We start from the raw sequence: 18,447 nt of genomic DNA on the forward strand, positions 1-18,447 counted from the left end.
TTTCGTGCATTTCGTCGAGACGAAATTGATTTTGTGTGACAAAAAATAAATTTTGTGTACGAAATAAAAAAGCGTCATGACGAAATGATTTTCGTCTGAATAAAAACACATTTTGTGTACGGAATGACTGGCGGACACTTGGCGCCCCATATTTCCCAAGTGGCCCAAAGCACTTACAATTTCAAATTCATACAAAAGACAAACAAACAAAACAAATACAGAATGACATACATATAAAAATGAAGGCAGTTGCCTAGAACAAAAAAATTTTTAGGGACTACTTAAAAGATTCAACTGTTCGGACTTTCTTAATGTGAGAGGGAGTGTGTTCCATTCCATTGAGGATGCAACAGTGAAGGTTCTATCTACGGTCTTACTTCGTTTAGTTGGATAATATATTAATTAAAGTGGGTCTTGAGAGGATCTAGTTCCTCTACCTGGGACATAAATTTCTAAACAATCAGACAAATATTTTGGGGCTAGGTTATTGAGTGATATGTATACCAATAGAAGTAGCTTAAAAATGATGCATTGTCTAATAGGGAGCCATTGTAAATTATGTAACGGGGTCAGGAGGTGTGTCACAGCGGACTTCCAAGACGGGCAGTCCAATTCTGGAGGCGCTGGAGATGATTTAAGTGGGTCGCTGGTACTGAAGAAAGAAGACCATTAAAGAATAGATAGGAAATGCAACATATAATCAATATCAATGCTGGGTATATATGCCTATTGAACTGTAACGAAAAACAAGAAATAAAGGTCCACCGCATCAAGCTCAAAAATAGAGATGGGTACAAATGTCAGAAATGCCAGATAAATTTGTTGCAGAGGCTCACCAGCCCAGTTCAAGTTGGTAACAGTATGATTGCTACATGTATGTCGGGCAAGCTCACAGCCAAAGTATATACAATCAGGTTTGCCGCACTGTAATTTATGGTGCCATGTCATGCCATCTTGTACATCTTATTACATGTACATAACAGGTAACTCTACCATGGAGCTGTACCAATAGTTTTAATTTTTTTCATTGAGCTTGTTGTAATATAGGAACCTCTTGAATTATCTAGCCTAGGCCCGTCTCTCTGTCTGGTTAAACAGAGAATCCAAATTCAAGCTCCTTTGAGATGTTTCTATATAATAACATGATTGTCAGCTAAAGGTAGATTACAGAAAAGCCCTCATATACTTTGTCTGTAGATTAAAAAAAAAAATTAAGATGTCCTCGAGAATATTCCAGTATCTGCTGGAAATGGTTTATTTCCAATTTGTCTAATGCCAATTCGTCCGATTGCCAGCTCATCTACTATCATTTGGTCTATCATCAGTTCGTCCACTCACCATATGGTCTACTTTCATTTAGTCTAATGCCATTCCATCTAATAACCAGTTGGTCCAATATTCATTTGGTCCAAATACCGTGTGATCTAAACTAAAGTGTTCATTGTGCAAAATGAATGAAAAGAAAGAAAATTGGTATTAGACCAACTGGTTATTAGATGGAATGGTAATAGACGAACTGGTGATTAGAGGAAGTGATGATTGGACCAAATGGTTATTGGACCAAATGGTTGTAAGACGAAATGTTGGACGGAATGGCATTAGAATAAATGAAGGTAGACCATGTGGTGAGTGAACGAGTTGGCAGTGGACAAATTGGTAACGCCGGAAATTTGGATTCTCTGTATAAACACAAAGGTGGAGACCATGAATTTATGTTACTCTAATTGGTATTTTTTTTTTTTTTTTTCTTTTTTTCCAATAGAAAGACCCTCATCATTCAGTGAAGGAACTGGCCCGGCTAGCAATACTTACTGACTGTACACTCATGCTAGCTTGGAAGTAAGTATTTCAAGGAACTCTGAAAAAATATTTCTCCCAACTTCATTTACTCTTCCTGAAATGCTGCGTTACTTAATATGATCTTAGTGTGTAATTGTGTATTAATGGTTTCAAACACCTCATTGATGTAGATTTATAATGAGGAATCATATTCTTTTTTTGTTTTTAAATGTTCACCATATGGAAATTAGATGAGCTCATATACTAAAGTATATATTTATATAGCAAAAAATATGCACGCGCATAGAGCCGGATGTAAACTACAAGACTGTATAGTTAAATTTTCAAGAACTTAATTGTTAATATTTTTGATTGATTAATCATGCAAATGAGAGTATGAAATTCAATCCATTTAAACCAACAAAAGTATAAACAAAAATAATCATACATCTATCATGTTTGGTTGAGAAACCACGATTTGCATTGACTCTGTGCACGGATTCAAGTCTGTTGCGTAATTACATAGGAACCACGTACCCAGGTGTCACAAAATTGGTCTCAAAAGACGCGCAAGACTTGAAAGTAAAAACTCAGCGAGCAGTGCGGTCAAAAAATCTGCGCGGTGGCGTAGTGACGAAATTTGTCAAGGGGGGTAAAATCAAACCCCCCTCCCCCGTTAAGTAATGGTTAAGCTTTATGTTACAGGGCTGTGGTCAGTCTGGATCAAGATTGTGTGGATGCGTCGTGGTCTAGTGGTTCTGACTCTCGCCTTTCAAACAGAGGGTCATGGGTTCGAATCCTAGCCATGGCATGTTTTTCTTCAGCAAGAAATTTATCCACACTGTGCTGCACTCGACCCAGGTGAGGTAAATGGGTACCGGCAGGAAGTAATTCCTCAAAAAAGCTGTGCGCACCAGAATGGGTAGACTAGCTTTAATAGCCGGGGTAATATAGGAATGCCTTGAGCACCTAGCAAGGTGGATACGTGCGCTATACAAATCCTATATTAATAGCTTGTACCCTTTCCCTTGCCTTTGTAATATTTCTTCACATTGTGTCATCTCTATTACATCTCAGTGCTGAGGAAGCAGGGAGGTACCTGGAGACATACAAAGCTTACGAGAACAAACCAGCCGATGCCCTAAAGGAGAAAGTGGAACAGAACCATATCTCCAAAGTGAGTAAAGACTTTTACAGTCGAGTTGAATGATCTCTGTATGATTTCTGATGGTTTCAGTGGTGCAGGAAAACAAATGGTCTATATATCCACTTGGTCCACCAAGCAGCATTATACATATAACTTCATGGAAAATTAGTCTTTATGGCCCCAAATTTCCAGTAAAATGTATGGTCCTAATACAAATGTAAAGCCTTCAAACAATACATGTATAGTGTAATTAGTATTGAGTTACACTGAAATGTCACAATTTGTGCCCCAACTTCATGGAAAGACCCACATACATTTAGAGTTTCTTCATATTATATTTCTATATTCTTTTTTTTATTTTCAGATGACAGATTGTCTAACAACAGTGAAGTCGGTGAATAAGACAGATGTTACCACACTGCTAGCCAATTGCAGGGTAAGTACCTTGTACGTGAACTGACATTACACAGGCATTTATTGAAGAAGATCATCTGCTAATACCTCAGTCACATTTGCTCTACGGTGGCCATACGGCTAGTCGAAAATAGCCGTTTTAACATCTTTGTAATAGCTACGTATAGGTAGTTTGAATAAAAATAATAAAACGGTTGTTTTCGACTCACCGTACGGCCACCATAGCGCAAATGTGACTGTTGTATAAATCATCAAATAGCCATTTGCATACCTGTAGTTATCAAGTTGGTATAGTTGTTGCAGTTTGGTCTTTAAGTTGTAAAATCGGGGTGATGATGATAACGTCATTTTTACCCAGGGTAGCCACTTCCATACAAAAAACTGTTCTCTCGGTTGGCCCTGCTTAAGATGATGTTGTTATGATTGTCCTCAATGGTAAAACACTGTAGTTGCAGCAAACAATTATTTCATGAGAAAGTCTTTTAAATCGAGGTTAATTGTCAAAATATTATCACACATCTAGATCTGGTACATTAATGTAATCTTATCTTTGTAAAATCATGAAATCTTAGCTCAAAATCGATAATTCTGATAATCTCTAAAACAGAAAAGCATATGTGGGACAGTGTATTGATATTGCTTCGAAAAATACCCGACATTTGATGGAATTCTGTGCTTATTTTGCTCATTTCTCAGTAGTTATTTATGTTCTTCCAGAGTTATTTGGCACATAGTTTTTATTTATCCGTACTAACACTTTGGTGGTAGTTTCATTGGATTCTTCTTTTAACTGAGATCATTACCACAACTGGTATTAATCTTTAATATGTTATTTCTTACATGTAGGGGGATGGAGATTTCTGTATTGATACTAACTTTTCTCCTGACGATGCCATATTAGTCGTCTATTCAATTTTCTTGTGGGTACCTATTCTAATATGTACAGTATATCTGTAAGATAGGTGGAGCATTGTGGCCCAGTGGATTAGTCATCTGACTTTGAAACAGAGGGTCTTGGGTTCGAATCCCAACCATGGCGTAATTTCTTTTAGCAAGAAATTTATCCACATTGTGCTGAACTCAACCCAGGTGAGATGAATGGGTACCCGGCAGGATTAATTCCTTGAATGCACAGAGCACTGAAAGGCAGCTCAAGCTAAAGCCCGGGTAATAATAATTATAATAACAAACACTGCGCCTCGGAATAGATTATTTCTAGATAGATGGCGCTATATAAATGCCTATTATTATTATTAGGTGTTTTGATCTATCTTGGAGAAATCTTGAACCCTCTAAAACTATGATCCTCCTTTGTTTTTTTAACAGACATTTGAGAAGATTGTTGAATCAAGCAAAGAAGAATTGGCTTTACTACCAGGATTTGGACCTCAAAAGGTGAGAAAAGTTATTTTACCCGATATTGTTGAAAATATGAAAATATCGCAAGTAAACTATAGAAAAGTCAGTTTTGTGGGGCATCTAGACTCTGTATTGCTTGCCATCACATTCAAATGCTGGAATTCTATGGTAAAATTTCCAGCTTACTCAGCTAACAGCAAAATGACCAATTTATAAGTATTATGAAAGAGAGCCCACAATATGTAATGGACTGATAAATTTGGAAGTGCATGCTGGGGCGGATCCAGGATTTTCCAAAAGGGGGGGGCACATTTTCCCCGAGGAAAATTTGACAAGCAAAAAAAAAAAAAGTCTTCACTTTCAAAAGGGGAGGGGGCACACTACTGTTTTAATGGCGTTTTTACATTTTTTGTTTTGTGCCTCTCAAAGGGGGGGGGGGCACGGGCTAGGCTGTACCAACCCCCCCCCCCCCCCCCCTGTATCCGGCAGTGAGTGCATGGGATGGTTATTGCACTTATTTTTAGTGCAAGCACCTCATTAAAAACCAATCAGCTTTGAATACTTGATCTATATTTTTGGTTAAAGTATACGTAATGAAATTCTATTTTATTTATTTATTTTTTTGTTTATTAACAGGCACAGAGACTGAGTAGTATCTTTACTGAGCCATTCTTGCGGAGGAACAAGAGGAGAAAGGTTCAAAATGAAGAAGAAAATGGGGACGGCTAAGAAAGAAAATCTTCTAGGTACCGTACCCCTGAGATGAGCAGATGCATGTATTGATCTTCACTGAGCCCTTCTTACAGAGGAAAAACGTAAAGAAACTCCTGATTGGAGAAGAAAATGGAGAGTGCTAAGGAAGCAAATCTTCTCAGTGTGTTGATATGATTGACAGGTGCATATACAGAGCCACTAGCGGATCCAGGGGGGGACACAGCCGGCCTGTGCCCCCCCCCCCCCCCTTGAGAAGCAAAATTAAAATTTGTAATGTAAAAATGCCATTAAAACAGAAGTGTGACCCCCCTTTTGAAAGTGAAGACCTTTTTTCTTTTCTTTTTTTTTTGCTTGTCAAATTTTTTCTTAATTTTTGGTTAAAAAACCTTTTTTTTTTTTTTGGGGGGGGGGGTTCTTTTTAAATCCTGGATCCGCCCCTGTACAGCATTTTCACTTTGCACTTCTTATTATAGAGAAGACTGGCAAAGCAAATATTCTAATTGTGTTCTGAAGATGGATAGGTGCATATACAGAGCAGTATCTTCACTTTGAACTTCTTATGGAGTAACCAGCCCTTACAAAGGAACAAGACAAGGAAAGTCCATAATGAAGAATATAGAGAAGACTGGCAGAGCAAATATTCTAAGTGTGTCCTTAAGATGGATAGGTGCATATACAGAGTAGTATCATCACTTTGCACTTATTATGGAGTAACCAGCCCTTACAAAGGAACAATTTAAGAAAAGTTCATAATGAAAAAAATAGAGAACATTGACAGAGCAAATCTTCCAAGTGTGCCCTTAAGATGGATAGGTGCAAGAACAGAGTTAGTATCTTCATTTTGCGCTTCCTGTGGGGGAATAAGCCCTTCTTAAGAAGGAACAGAAGGAAAGTCCATAATGAAGACTGAGGAAGCAATTCTTGCAGATGTTCTGAAATTGATGATATGTGTATATTGAGTATTATATTCACTGAGCCTTTTTTTTTCTATGGAAGAACACCAGAAGAAGTTCAAATTAAAGAAGAAAATGGGGAGAGCTAAATGAATTTGCTTGTACTGTGAACATGGAAAGGCCTGCACTTAAAGGGATGGTCCAGGCTGGAGATATTTATATCTCAATAGAGGAAAATTCACAAAGCAAAATGCTGAAAATTTGATCAAAATAGGATAACAAATAACAAAGTTATTGAATTTAAAAAATTTGCATTATTTCGGTGAAACAGTTCTAGGCATGTCTTTATGAATATTCATTAGGTGGGCTGATGATGTCATATCCCCACTTGATCTTTTGTATTTTATTATATGAAATTAGGTTTATTCAAAAAATTTCTACCAACAACTAAAACGATTGGATTGACAACTGATTAAGTGCATTAGTTATTCATTGCTGCAACTTATTTCATCATAATGGAGACACATCATTTACACATGTATGAAGAAATTAAACATTTATTATTTCATGTAATAACATAAGAAAAAGGAAAGTGGGGATGTGTCATCAACAGCCCACCTAATGAATATTCATGACGATGTGTATATAAATGTTTTCACAAAATATTGATGAACTTTAAAATTCAATAACTGATTTTGATTTTCAGCATTTTTCTCTGTGAATTTTACTCTTTATTTAGATATAAATATTTTCAGCCTGGACCATCCCTTTAAAATGATCCAATATAATTTGGTGTACAGTTGCCCATCTGTTCTCTAATTGTATGAAGCAGATATTGGAACCATGTCACAACCAAGCAATCAAAACTATTGACGTCTGAAGAAAATGACCCTATTAGAATGAAAACTTGTTCTCACATAACTAGTGAAAGATGAATATTGATTCAATCTAGCAAAGAAAGCAAGTTTCATGGCTCAGATGAAAGGGCTTCTTGACTATCTGCTCTAGTTATGAGCTCCCGTTACAACAAACTATAAAAATATTTTCCTCCAAAGTTGATATGTAACCTAATTCTTTGTCCTCTTGAGAAAAAGACAATCCATAATATCAAGCTTTGCTTGGTCAACTATGTGGAATGCATATACCTCCAATTTCTTTAATTATAAGAAATGAGATTTCTCTTAGCCAAATGCAACCCAAAATTGTCATGGATGTGTCATTGAAAATTGAATGATTCATTTATCTCTTGAGAACTATATTTGTAAATGATTTGATATCAAAGATTAAATAGTTTTATATAGTTGTATCATGGGTTTAATGTGCTTGTGTACGTAGTGTGTATTACATGTAGTCTATGGATTGGCTTGCAAAGTATGAGATTGTAAGGAAAGTATCAGGAAAGGTAATGTTGGGATCAGTGTCAACCACACCCACTAAAAATTAATTACAAATACAGTGATTGACTTTCACCCTTCTCTCACACTCATCTATGCACTGCTCAAATAACTATTTTGGAATGCCCCTCAGATCTGTGGTTTTGGCACTCTGTATTCTTGTTGGCCTTTACCACTTTATTAATGATATTTGATGACTTTCATGATTTGGGGAAAGTAAAATAAAAACAGAAAGTCCCAATGAATAGGGATGTTGTTCCAGCATGGCATTTTTTTACTCTGATGGAAACTGTCTGATGGGTCATTATTGTGGTGAAGAAACACTCTTCCCTTCTTGCGCACTTGAATAAAGCAAAGACTGCAAGATCTTCTGTAGGTAAATGATCAACAGGTCCTGCAATAAGAAGTTACTGCAGACAACTTCTGTCACATCAAAGAATACGATCACAACACGACTCTGAGAGTTTGCTGACTAGAGTTGTGGCAGGACAACTTGGTGACTACTTCTTCATGACAAAGTATCTGTTCACAATGGCTATAAAAGCATATCACCAAGAAGAAAATTATCATGTTGGAACTGAAATTTTCATCAGGCACTTCTCCACATGTACCCAAATCAAGCAAGTCTTCAATGGGACCCATTTGTAGGCCAGCAAGGGACAATTTAGTGAAAGGGATGGTCCAGGCTGGAGATATATATTTATCTCAATAAATATAGTAAAATTCACAGAGCAAAATGCTAAAAATTTGATCAAAATCGGATAACAAATTATAAATTTATTGAAGTTTAAATATTTGCATTATTCCAGTGAAACAGTTCTAGGATGTCTTTATGAATATTCATTAGGTGGGCTGATGATGTCATATCCCCACTTGTTCTTTTGTATTTTATCATATGAGATAAGGTTTATTAAATTTTGTTCTACCAAGAACAATAACTGGATTGACAACTGATTAAGTGCATTAGTTATTTATTGCCGCAACTTATTTCATTATAATGGAGACACATAATTTACACGTGTATGAAAAAAATAAAACAATTATGATTTCATGTAATAACAAGAAAAAGGAAAGTGGGGATGTGACATCATCAGCCCACCTAATGAATATTCATAATGACGTGCATATAACTATTTTCACAAAATATTGCTAAACTTTAAATTTCAATAACTTTATTTGTCATCCGATTTTGATTAAATTTTCAGCATTTTGCTCTGTGAACTTTACTCTATTTATTTAGATAGAAATATTTTCAGCCCGGAGTATCTCTTTAAGGGGCATTATTTAAATCATACTAAAGAAACAAGCTAGAAAAATTGGCCCATATAACTCTCATTCTCCCTCTCCAGCCTGGTATTAGAGGTACATTTGTTTTAATAAAAGCAGAAATTAAAAGAACAATTCAGTGAAAGTTTTAAGTTTCCAATAATTGAAAATGAGGAAAATAAATTTTTGAATGCAATCAAGCTTACAAAATTTACTAAATTCCCACAATTTTTGTTAGAAACTTTATTTCTTCGTTTGTAATTTACACATCCTTAAAGAGAAGGAACAGCTGTAAAGTTAAGGTGTAAGCATTCCTTTTATCTGCTTTCATTAAAGACTCAGACCGGACCCAAAAGTGAAATTGACAAATCATATACCAATCGAAAGTTTTTCAACTACTAAACACAGCAGTGCAGTTTTTGTGCATTTCACCGCTTACCAGCCGGGTATTTTTCTTAAGAATAGCTCCATTTATTGGGCTTTAAAAATAGACTTTCCTGTGCTTTTCACCAGCACCAAGACCATGACATCATGTTGTATTAGAAGTGTTGTGATTCCATAGGTTCATACACAGAAAAACTGAATGATTTCTCTGCTTTAGGATTACACATTATATTTCTTCACCTATATCACAAAGAGATATCAAAAATATATTTTGATTCAAGCTTGAATGGATGAAATCTACAGCTTTGGACTAGTTTTAACAGTCAGACCGCAGGTCCCTATGCTAATGAGCAAAAAGGCCAGATTCATCCAAATCATCTCGTGGCTGAATCCTCCTCCTTGCAAAATCTCGTGATTCGTGAGATTTTCTTTCTCTAAGAATTTACCTGTTTTAACCTCAAGTTAAATGAAATATTATTGCACCATCAGATAGAGTAAAAGTTACTCTTTCATATTGGTCATTTATTTTGTATACAATATTTTGTTAAATAAGTAAATTTCTGGCCTGAAAATGTGCCTCAAAACTGAATTTTCTTCCTCTGTTTTCTTTTGCAAATTGTGCAAAACTTTTTATTTTGAGCCTCAATGATATTTATATCAACATAAAGCTGAACTTCTGTACTTTCTCACAATGCCACTCTTGATATGCAGCACCTTTTAATCGGGTCAAGATCACACTTTTCCCACCAAGGTACAAGGCGAGATTTCTGAAATTTTGTACTTGCATGAAATCCAGAGTTCTGATTGGCTGGATAAGATTCACAGAACAACAGGCGCGGGGTATTTGAGGAGATTACCACATGGGAAGTGTGACCTTCCCACGAACCCAGGCACTGGAACCGTTGGAATTTGCCAGTGTGCGGTCTCTTTGACCAATCAGAGTGCAGTATTCTTGTTTTCAAGCTGCTTTATGTACTTGGCAAATGAAAAGTGTGATCTTGACCCGATTAAACCAATTCTTATTTTGAAACCTATATCATTTCAAAGCATACATATTCAGCTTTATCATGATATACAAATCATTTGGGCTCAAACAAAAATAAAGTGTGAAAATAGCAGCTTTTGTCAGGTGAAAATATTTATTTTGTAGCATATTTTAGATCAAAATTTTAACCTATATTACAAAATCTTTGAATAAATCCAAACACATGACCTGAAAGAATGATTCTTCTTCTTTACAATGGTACCAAATTCATGAAATTCGATGCACAATTAGAGCAGCAATGACCGAATGAAAAGAGGTGTTTTGGTCCGCATCAAGCTCATTAAATATGCAAAACATCTCAAGTCATGAATATCACTTGGATGAAAGAAGCCACTTTCTTGGGACCTGCAGTCTGACTGTTAACCATAATTTATTTCTTGTTTATTTGATGCAGCTTTCCAATTATATGTGCATTTGAATTATGTGTAAGAGCTATACAAAGAAATCACCAAAAAACAGTGTATAGAGTTGTAGAGTTTCATCCACTTGAGCAGTAAATTGCTGTCAGTGCCATTTTCTTCTGTAAATTGAAAAAAAATTCAAATTTCTCATCCGAAAAGCAGAAAAATCACCCAGTTTTTCGGTAAACAAATCTATGGAATCACAACGCATTTAACACATGAAATCATGGTCAACACCCATTGATAAATAAAATACTTCAGTGAATATGCATAAAACTTACATTGTTGTACTATTATCTTATATATTTACTATTTGTCAATTTCACTTTTAGCTCTGGTCTGGGTCTTTAGAACCAAACATCCAACTATTCTCCCAGACTTGCAGTATGTTCATCTCTCATTTTCACTCTACGACGTCTACTGTATAATGAGAAAGGAACAATCTGTTCTTTAATTCTAAAATTGATATGAATTTTATTTGCATCCATCATTGATAGATTCAATAGCGAAAATAATTAAATGTAAGATAAACAGTAAAATATTGGAAGATATAGAAATGTATAATGGGGAAAGACAGATACACCAACAGAAAGTAAATGGGAGATACAGAGACATAGAAAGGAGAGAGAGAGAGAGACAGGAAGAAAGAGAGGGGTGAGGGAGAGGGAGAAAAAAAAGAAGCAATTGAGGAGCGGAGAGGTGAGATCATTGCAATAAAACTTTAAATGATAAAGGCACCTGTTAGTGTAACTATATAAATAAGTCCTTTTTAAATATTGGATTGAACATCAACTCTCTACATCCAGTTTCTGGAGTCCAGCGCTGACCTCGTCGCATTCTACAGGAACATCATCTCCATTACATATGAGATCATCATCCTCTGCACAAGTCCTTTGATCCATCTCATTAACATCTCTGACATTCTTAGGTAATCCTGTTTCCCCTAAAGCTACATCGAGACCGTCCTTGTGGTCACTGGAACCTTGGCCAAACGAGATATTTGTTTCTGACGTAGCTTCTCCATTCGTCAAGTTCGTTTCTAAAGCGTCTTCACAGTCACTTTCACTTGATGATTCCAAATCTGGCATGTCGTAATTACGCTGCTGAAGTACTTCCTCGGACTCTTCTTCCTCTTCGCTTTCAACCTTGCCACCTTCTCCCTCCGCCCCATCATCGGATTCATCAGAATCTTCCTCTTCAGAGGAAGGCATGTCATACTCTGGCTGGCGGTTCATGTTGTACGTTGTCTTGTTCATATCAATATCCATGGGATCTGTGAATGAGGAAGATAAAGTCGAAGATGATAATGACATAAAAATATATAATGGTATTCTATTTCGAGATAATGATACAAAAATACCTGTTATCTCTGCCAACATCGAATCTTCAGGTAAAAAACGGAAATCAGTTCGACATTATAGAAGGAATTTGACTTATAACAGGTACATGACACATTATTCCATTTATGGAAGCTCAAATAGTCAGAGTTACTTATACATACAATGCATGGAGAAATGTGATACCAATGACCCCACTATATTTTCAAAGTAAAAGAGATTCATTGCATTCACTCATGAACAGAATATTTCAAATGATCATCATTAATTCTGACAGTTTCTGTATAGGTTTGAGAAATGGAAGAGGTGGAAGGGGAAAAAGATGACAGGAGCAAAATGAATGATTACGAATGTTAGTCTATCGTGATCTTGACAATCATTCTACGATTGATATTTTACTCTATCCCAACACAATGATGCATATGAAGAAACATTACATAGTTCTGGATAATGATAACCTAACTCAACCTAGATGTTGTTTGAAGGTTTGCATGGTGGTATGTACAATCGCTGATGTGGTTTACGGTACACCATGTGAAGTGTTATAGAAACAGTGGATAGAAGAAGAGAAGAAATGGATAGGCGAGAAAGTGGAGATTTGAGAGTAGAGTATTCTTTCTTGAAGACGGACGCACTCCTGAAGACGGACAGTCAACCTGCCCGAAACGTCGAGTCTCTCTACTACTCATCATCTCTACTCGCCGACTCAAGCCAGCATCTCCTCATTAGCTCTACTACTCAAGCTGTTCTCAACTCATCAATCTTTCCTGGTTTACAGTCCTTTTCAGGACTTCTATCCACTGTATTTCTTATTTACTTCCGAATCATAATCAAATTATGTAATTACTACATGTGAAATTATAAAATAAGCGGAGAGAAATATAAACCCAACTTTCAAGTGGTGTTTTTCTGAGGTGGACTTGACCTTTAATAAATTACATGACATATTAAAGGTCTAGTCCACCTCAGAATTTTTTTTATTTGAATCAATAGAGAAAAATCAGACAAGCATAATGCTAAAAATTTCATTGAAATTGGATGTAAATTAAGAAAGTAATAACATTTTAAAGTTCCGCTTATTTTTCACAAAATAGTTATATGCACAATTTAGCCACATGCAAATGAGAAAATCGACGATGCCCCTCAATCACTATTTCTTTTGTTTTTTATTGTTTGAATTATACAAATATTTCAATTTTTACAGATTTGACAACAAGGTCCAACTTGAATGAACCATAAAATGTTCTGTTCGGGGAGAAACAAAACAGGACAATGAGGAGAAATAAGAATATTTCGTATAATAAAATACAAAAGAAATAGTGAGTGAGTGACGTCATCAGTTCCCGCATTTGCATACAGACCAGCATGTGTATGTATCTGTATTGTGAAATTAAGCAAAATTTTAAAAATGTCATAACTTTCTTATTTTACATCCGCTTTTTGATGAAATTTTCAGTGTTACCCTTGTTGGATTTTTCTCTTCAAATCAACTTTTTGTTGGGGTGGACTTGTCCTTTAATGTCACCTTAACCCTGAACTCACCAACAAGATTTCTTCTCTCTTTTTCCTGCTTGAGTTGGGTCATCCATTTTTGCTGGGCCTTGACCACGTCAGCACCCGTCTTGCAAGCAGCATAGATGTCCAGGAGTTCATGGTTGATGTCAAGGAAGACCGGACCCCACTTGAAACGCTTGAGAAGACGAAGCGAATATTCCTGGAAACCTGACAATTGCAAGACAGATATTGGTTGGCTAATTTCTGTTTAATCAACATAGCAAAAATGAGTCAGAGATCATAACTGAAACCAAAATAGATGTACAAGACAGAATTTCAAGAAATACGATTGTTGACAGGGGTCTACCTATGAGGCTAAGTGTGCACAAGGCCTAGCGTTATGTTTGTCTACATCAAAGTTATTTTCTCCTTAGCCTTATCTTATCTTAATAAACCTTGCTTTCAGTTTCAAAACATGCCCTGATCTTACATAGTTGACTTCTACATTAAAAAAAACAACTATGGTGTTTTCTTGAGTGTATATTTCAGTTACATTGAAGATCCGGCTCAGCGGAAAAGGTTTGATGTAAACAAATGTACTTAACCCTTGGCCTCATTGGCCTTGTGGATCCTCCCCTACATGTATTGCGATGTTCTAATGCTCGAAGAGTCAATGGTAGTTGAGAGCAACATCAAATTACTACATGAACAATGGTTGAATTCGTACTGATCTCACCTGTGATATAGAGGGCGGCAGCCAGTGCTTCAACACAGCTCAGCTGACAAGGTTTGCCATAGTTGACAGGGTTTGCAGCCACAAGGTAAGGCAGGAGACGTGGATAACTCCCCCTCATCCGGGCGAAAGGTGTCTCGTCCAGCCGGGCCCATGAACAGTCTATCACAGCCACACCGTTATTCTCAACTATTGACCTATAACATCAAAGTAAGACAAATGTTCAAATTCAGCAAGACATACAATCACTTCATCAAAGACATTTTGGAAAAAAAATAATTTTGGAAAAAAATTAATTTAATAGTAATTTGAATTACTTCACTTAAGTACTATCATGAACTTCATCTAGAGCAAGCACCATGTTTGAAACCCAACTACATCTGCAATCAAAACCTCTAAAGCACTGAACTTTAAAAACATCCCCTTCCCTATGCATCAGTAAATAATATTGTAATTGGATGCTGGATGAAAAAGGAGATTACATGTACTATTTCTAGTTAAAAATGTTAATATATTAAACTTACACAAACTTTTAAAATCTACTGAAAATTATTGGCTGACAGCAATTTATCATTATCATTATTTTTTTTTATTGATAATAAGTTTTATGAATTTGAACCGCCTATGACAGAATAACAAGTTTTGGAAGAGATGGAGCAAACTGAACCTCTGAAATGTGGAAATTTTAAAGTGATTGCTCCTGTTTGGACTTCGTTTTCCAGACTTACAGAACTGTTCCCTTTGTTGTAAAAGTTGTCGGAACTTTTGCTTTTTACGTTTTGGATGGAGGTTCATACAGCTGTTCATAAGTCTCACATGACTTTACACATGTTGGTAAACCTTTGTTGGGTGCTAAATCAGATTCTCAATCAGTTTCTCAATCAATTTGATTCCCAATAGCTATGGTTGAAATACGATCTTTGTAGATTAACATTTAATTTTCAACAGGCATCTGAAGGGAAAAGTTTGTATTTATCAATGTTTAATCGATTTAAGGTTATACGGAATGCACTCCTTTTTATAATAGGACTTTGAAAATTTGGGATCAAATTTAGTACAAGAAAGGGACGCCAGTTGTGCGCACAGTCTCATGTAACTTACAGTGTAATTCAAACACCTTTATGAAAATGACTCCCAGGCCATCTATAGTGATCTATGTAATAACAGGACCTAGGTTCAACTTTTGTTTCACTCTTTACCTATCTTGTGGCGAGACACAGTTGGTACCCATTGGAGATAGGATGATCCCATCGAAACGCTGGGAGAGCTTCAGAGTACGAAGAAGACGTTTCCTTGCCAGCTTGCGACCCGTACACTTCTTGGGGTCGCAGTGCATTAGGTCCCACATTGCCAGAGGGATGGGGATCTTCAGATGATCTGGCTCTTCCTCAACATCATCTCCTCCGTTCAACGCCCTTGGTAGAGATGCTGAAAATCAACAATTCAGGGGTTTGTATGCAAATTAGTTACTTCAACAGATTGTGGTAGTTAACCCGGTGTAGAATCCAGGCTGTATAGTGCGGGCTGGAGTCTATGGAAATCATTCAGCCTCGAACAGGTCAAAGAGAAGAAAGCCTAATGTACAAAATTGTAATTTCTTCCAATTTGTGTACAGAATATTTTCAGACTTCCTTGATATATTAATCCATTTTCTAAAATAAAACTTGATAGATTATTGACTTTACTTTATGCCTCTGCAATTACCTGGGGCCCGTTGCAGAAAGAGTTGCAATCAATCGCAACTCTAAAAATCATGCGCAACTTGATTTTCAACCAATCAACAGCGCGCATTTTGGACTTGCGATTGATTTTTTGACTTGCGTTTAAACGCAACTCTTTCTGCAACGGGCCCCAGATCAGTTACTTCTAAACTTGTCAGATAATACCCTCTGTGACCTTTGACCTCAAGGCCTAAAGTCTAATCAGATCTGTCTATTTCCAATCGGTCTAATGCCATTTTGTCCAAATGCCAACTCATCTACTATCATTTGGTCTACCATCAGTTCATCCACTATCCACATGTTTTAAGTGCCATTTCATCCACTCTCCATTTCATCTAATAGCCAGTTGGTCCAATGGCCACTTAGTCCATACAAAATTTGGTCTCATTGGACTTAAGTGTTAATTTGGCGAAATGAATGAAAAGAAAATTGGTATTTGACCAACTGGTTATGAGACGAAATGGTCATAAACGAACACTGGTGATTAAAAGAAGTGATGATTGGACCAAATGGCTGTTAGAAAAATGTTGATGGACGGAATAGCATTAGACTAAATGAAGGTAGACCATATGATAATTGAACGAGTTGGCAATAGTCGAATCGGCAGTTTACCATCAGATCATCAACCTTCCCATGTGCATACATAACCCAAGTTTGAAGATGAATACTCAAACAGTTAGTTATCATGAAAACAAGAAATTATCAGGTACATAATGACCACGTGACCACCCCACAGCGACAAATTTTGTACAACGGATCGCGGAGCGTTCAACGCTAGCGGGCGTGTACATTTTGCTTATTACATGACGTCATCCAGCCACTGCCGAGAGCCAATTTATGAATGAAAATATAGTAAGCATGCGCAGTGCAAGCCTTCCATTTCCCCACACAGTATTCCATCAAAACAAGAGTGCAATTCTCTATCACCTTGTACCAAAATCGACCTAGAATTTCACTTTCCTATAACCTATATTTTATATGAATTATGAAAGGTATTCTCGGAAGATCTATTTTCTCACTGATACCGCACAGGTAAGCGAATTTCGATTACTTCTTGCTTTTCCGTCAAAATCTTACGAATAAGCGTTGATATTGCATCGTGTTCGTTGGAATTTGTAGTCTATTGCAACATGCACAAAGTCAACGTCAATTGGCTTCAGGGTTTCGGAGCGTCGCGTGAATATGCATGAAATTGCAGTTTCGATAATTTTCGATCGATACCAGAGCGATCCGATCACGAACCAAGACTATTTCCCGCGTACACAACGTGACCGGATATCGTTGTCGCTATCGATACTTCCGCACGCAGTCCGAAGGAATTATTTTGGTGACCACGTAGTCATGACGTGATCTGCGCGATTGACCAATCAGCGGTCTCCGAATCGCTGTGCGGAGACGATCTATCCGTTGTACACAGTCTATGGACGATTTGTCGCTGTGCACCCACGGGTTCATTTCATCTCACGTGCGAAGGAATATCAAATGTATGCACGAGACACATGCAAATCTTTCATTGGCTTTTGCTCAAATAAAAGATTATTATATTGAAATTTGAAGTTAGAATGATAAATTTCATTGGTCCTAGAAGAAGAACATTAAAAAAGATTAATGCAATCAATCCACGCTAGGCATGCTCATTTATTTCCCAGTCCAGACGTCAGACACAGCCAGAGTGAAAGTTGTCTTGGTACTAATTTTCCACCTGCATATAACATTATGAAATTTCATTCATGTGCTATTCAAATACATGAAACAAGGGAACGTGCGATTACCCTTTAAATTGCGTGGATAAAACTGTGCACACAGCACTATATAAAAAAGGACTCAACTGAGCTGAGCTCGATGAGACTTGGATATTATCGGTACTTTACCTCCTTCATCTGTACCGCCGCCGATTTTAAAGAATTTGTGTTGTTTGCCGTGTTTCTGCTTTCCACCTTTTCCATGATCCTTCTTTCCTTGTCCTTTTTTCTTTCCCATAACAGCAAAGACTAACTAACTATCCCACGATTTCGAAGCTAGCTCCGCGCATTACCATTTCAGTTCGGCATGCAATATCCGAGCCGATCGATCCGGCTTATCATTTCCGGTTATCTGTGACCCTATACGAAGTTCGATAGCAGACATGATGGGGGATTATAAATGGGGTATTTTGGTTTATATAGGGGTTTATACTCGGCCTAGTTTGTACAATTCGCGGGCCTCTATAAAAAAAAAATACGAGCACCCCCTCCTGTACAAATCTTCCAAAAAATTTATAATGAGCCTGCCGCCCAGACAATGAGATAGGCCTACTGATGATGTGAATTAGTTGCATGATCAAATCAAAGTATGATCAAACAACGCCCAGTTGGGGTGGGGGTATT

General features: G+C 36.8%; 2 protein-coding genes across 3 annotated transcripts; one reads left to right on the forward strand and one right to left on the reverse strand.

The window, feature by feature from the left end:
• Positions 1-523: 523 nt before the first annotated feature.
• LOC129268989 (DNA excision repair protein ERCC-1-like) lies at positions 524-7,609 on the forward strand. The gene is made up of 6 exons (XM_064105874.1): positions 524-649; positions 1,763-1,839; positions 2,857-2,956; positions 3,291-3,362; positions 4,667-4,735; positions 5,336-7,609. The coding sequence occupies exons 1-6, from the start codon at positions 524-526 to the stop codon at positions 5,426-5,428; spliced, it is 537 nt and encodes a 178-aa protein (XP_063961944.1). The 3' UTR covers positions 5,429-7,609.
• A 1,047-nt stretch (positions 7,610-8,656) lies between these two features.
• On the reverse strand, positions 8,657-18,141 carry LOC129268990 (18S rRNA aminocarboxypropyltransferase-like). Of its 2 annotated transcripts, XR_010294746.1 has the most exons (6): positions 17,953-18,141; positions 15,560-15,788; positions 14,364-14,557; positions 13,676-13,855; positions 10,791-12,069; positions 8,657-9,688 (listed from the first exon to the last, which is right to left on the reverse strand). XR_010294746.1 is itself a non-coding variant. In XM_054906440.2 (5 exons), the coding sequence occupies exons 1-5, from the start codon at positions 18,059-18,061 to the stop codon at positions 11,585-11,587; spliced, it is 1,197 nt and encodes a 398-aa protein (XP_054762415.2). In that variant the 5' UTR covers positions 18,062-18,141; the 3' UTR covers positions 8,657-11,584. The 2 variants fall into 2 exon arrangements, 1 of the variants encoding a protein (XP_054762415.2); XM_054906440.2 differs by having other exon boundaries at positions 8,657-12,069.
• Between the last annotated feature and the right edge of the window lie 306 nt (positions 18,142-18,447).

The sequence above is a fragment of the Lytechinus pictus genome, chromosome 10, assembly GCF_037042905.1.
Source record: "Lytechinus pictus isolate F3 Inbred chromosome 10, Lp3.0, whole genome shotgun sequence".
Taxonomy (NCBI): Eukaryota; Metazoa; Echinodermata; class Echinoidea; order Temnopleuroida; family Toxopneustidae; genus Lytechinus; species Lytechinus pictus.

Excerpts from the sequence above, each read along its gene's own strand:
- LOC129268990 (XM_054906440.2), bottom strand. The coding sequence starts at position 18,061 with ATGGGAAAGAAAAAAGGACAAGGAAAGAAGGATCATGGAAAAGGTGGA. Across the intron at positions 15,789-17,952 it reads CGGCGGTACAGATGAAGGAG|CATCTCTACCAAGGGCGTTG; the intron begins GTAAAGTACCGA and ends GTTGATTTTCAG. Across the intron at positions 13,856-14,363 it reads TGCCGCCCTCTATATCACAG|GTTTCCAGGAATATTCGCTT; the intron begins GTGAGATCAGTA and ends TGCAATTGTCAG.
- LOC129268989 (XM_064105874.1), top strand. The coding sequence starts at position 524 with ATGATGCATTGTCTAATAGGGAGCCATTGTAAATTATGTAACGGGGTC. Across the intron at positions 650-1,762 it reads ATGATTTAAGTGGGTCGCTG|AAAGACCCTCATCATTCAGT; the intron begins GTACTGAAGAAA and ends TTTTTCCAATAG. Across the intron at positions 2,957-3,290 it reads AACAGAACCATATCTCCAAA|ATGACAGATTGTCTAACAAC; the intron begins GTGAGTAAAGAC and ends TTTTATTTTCAG.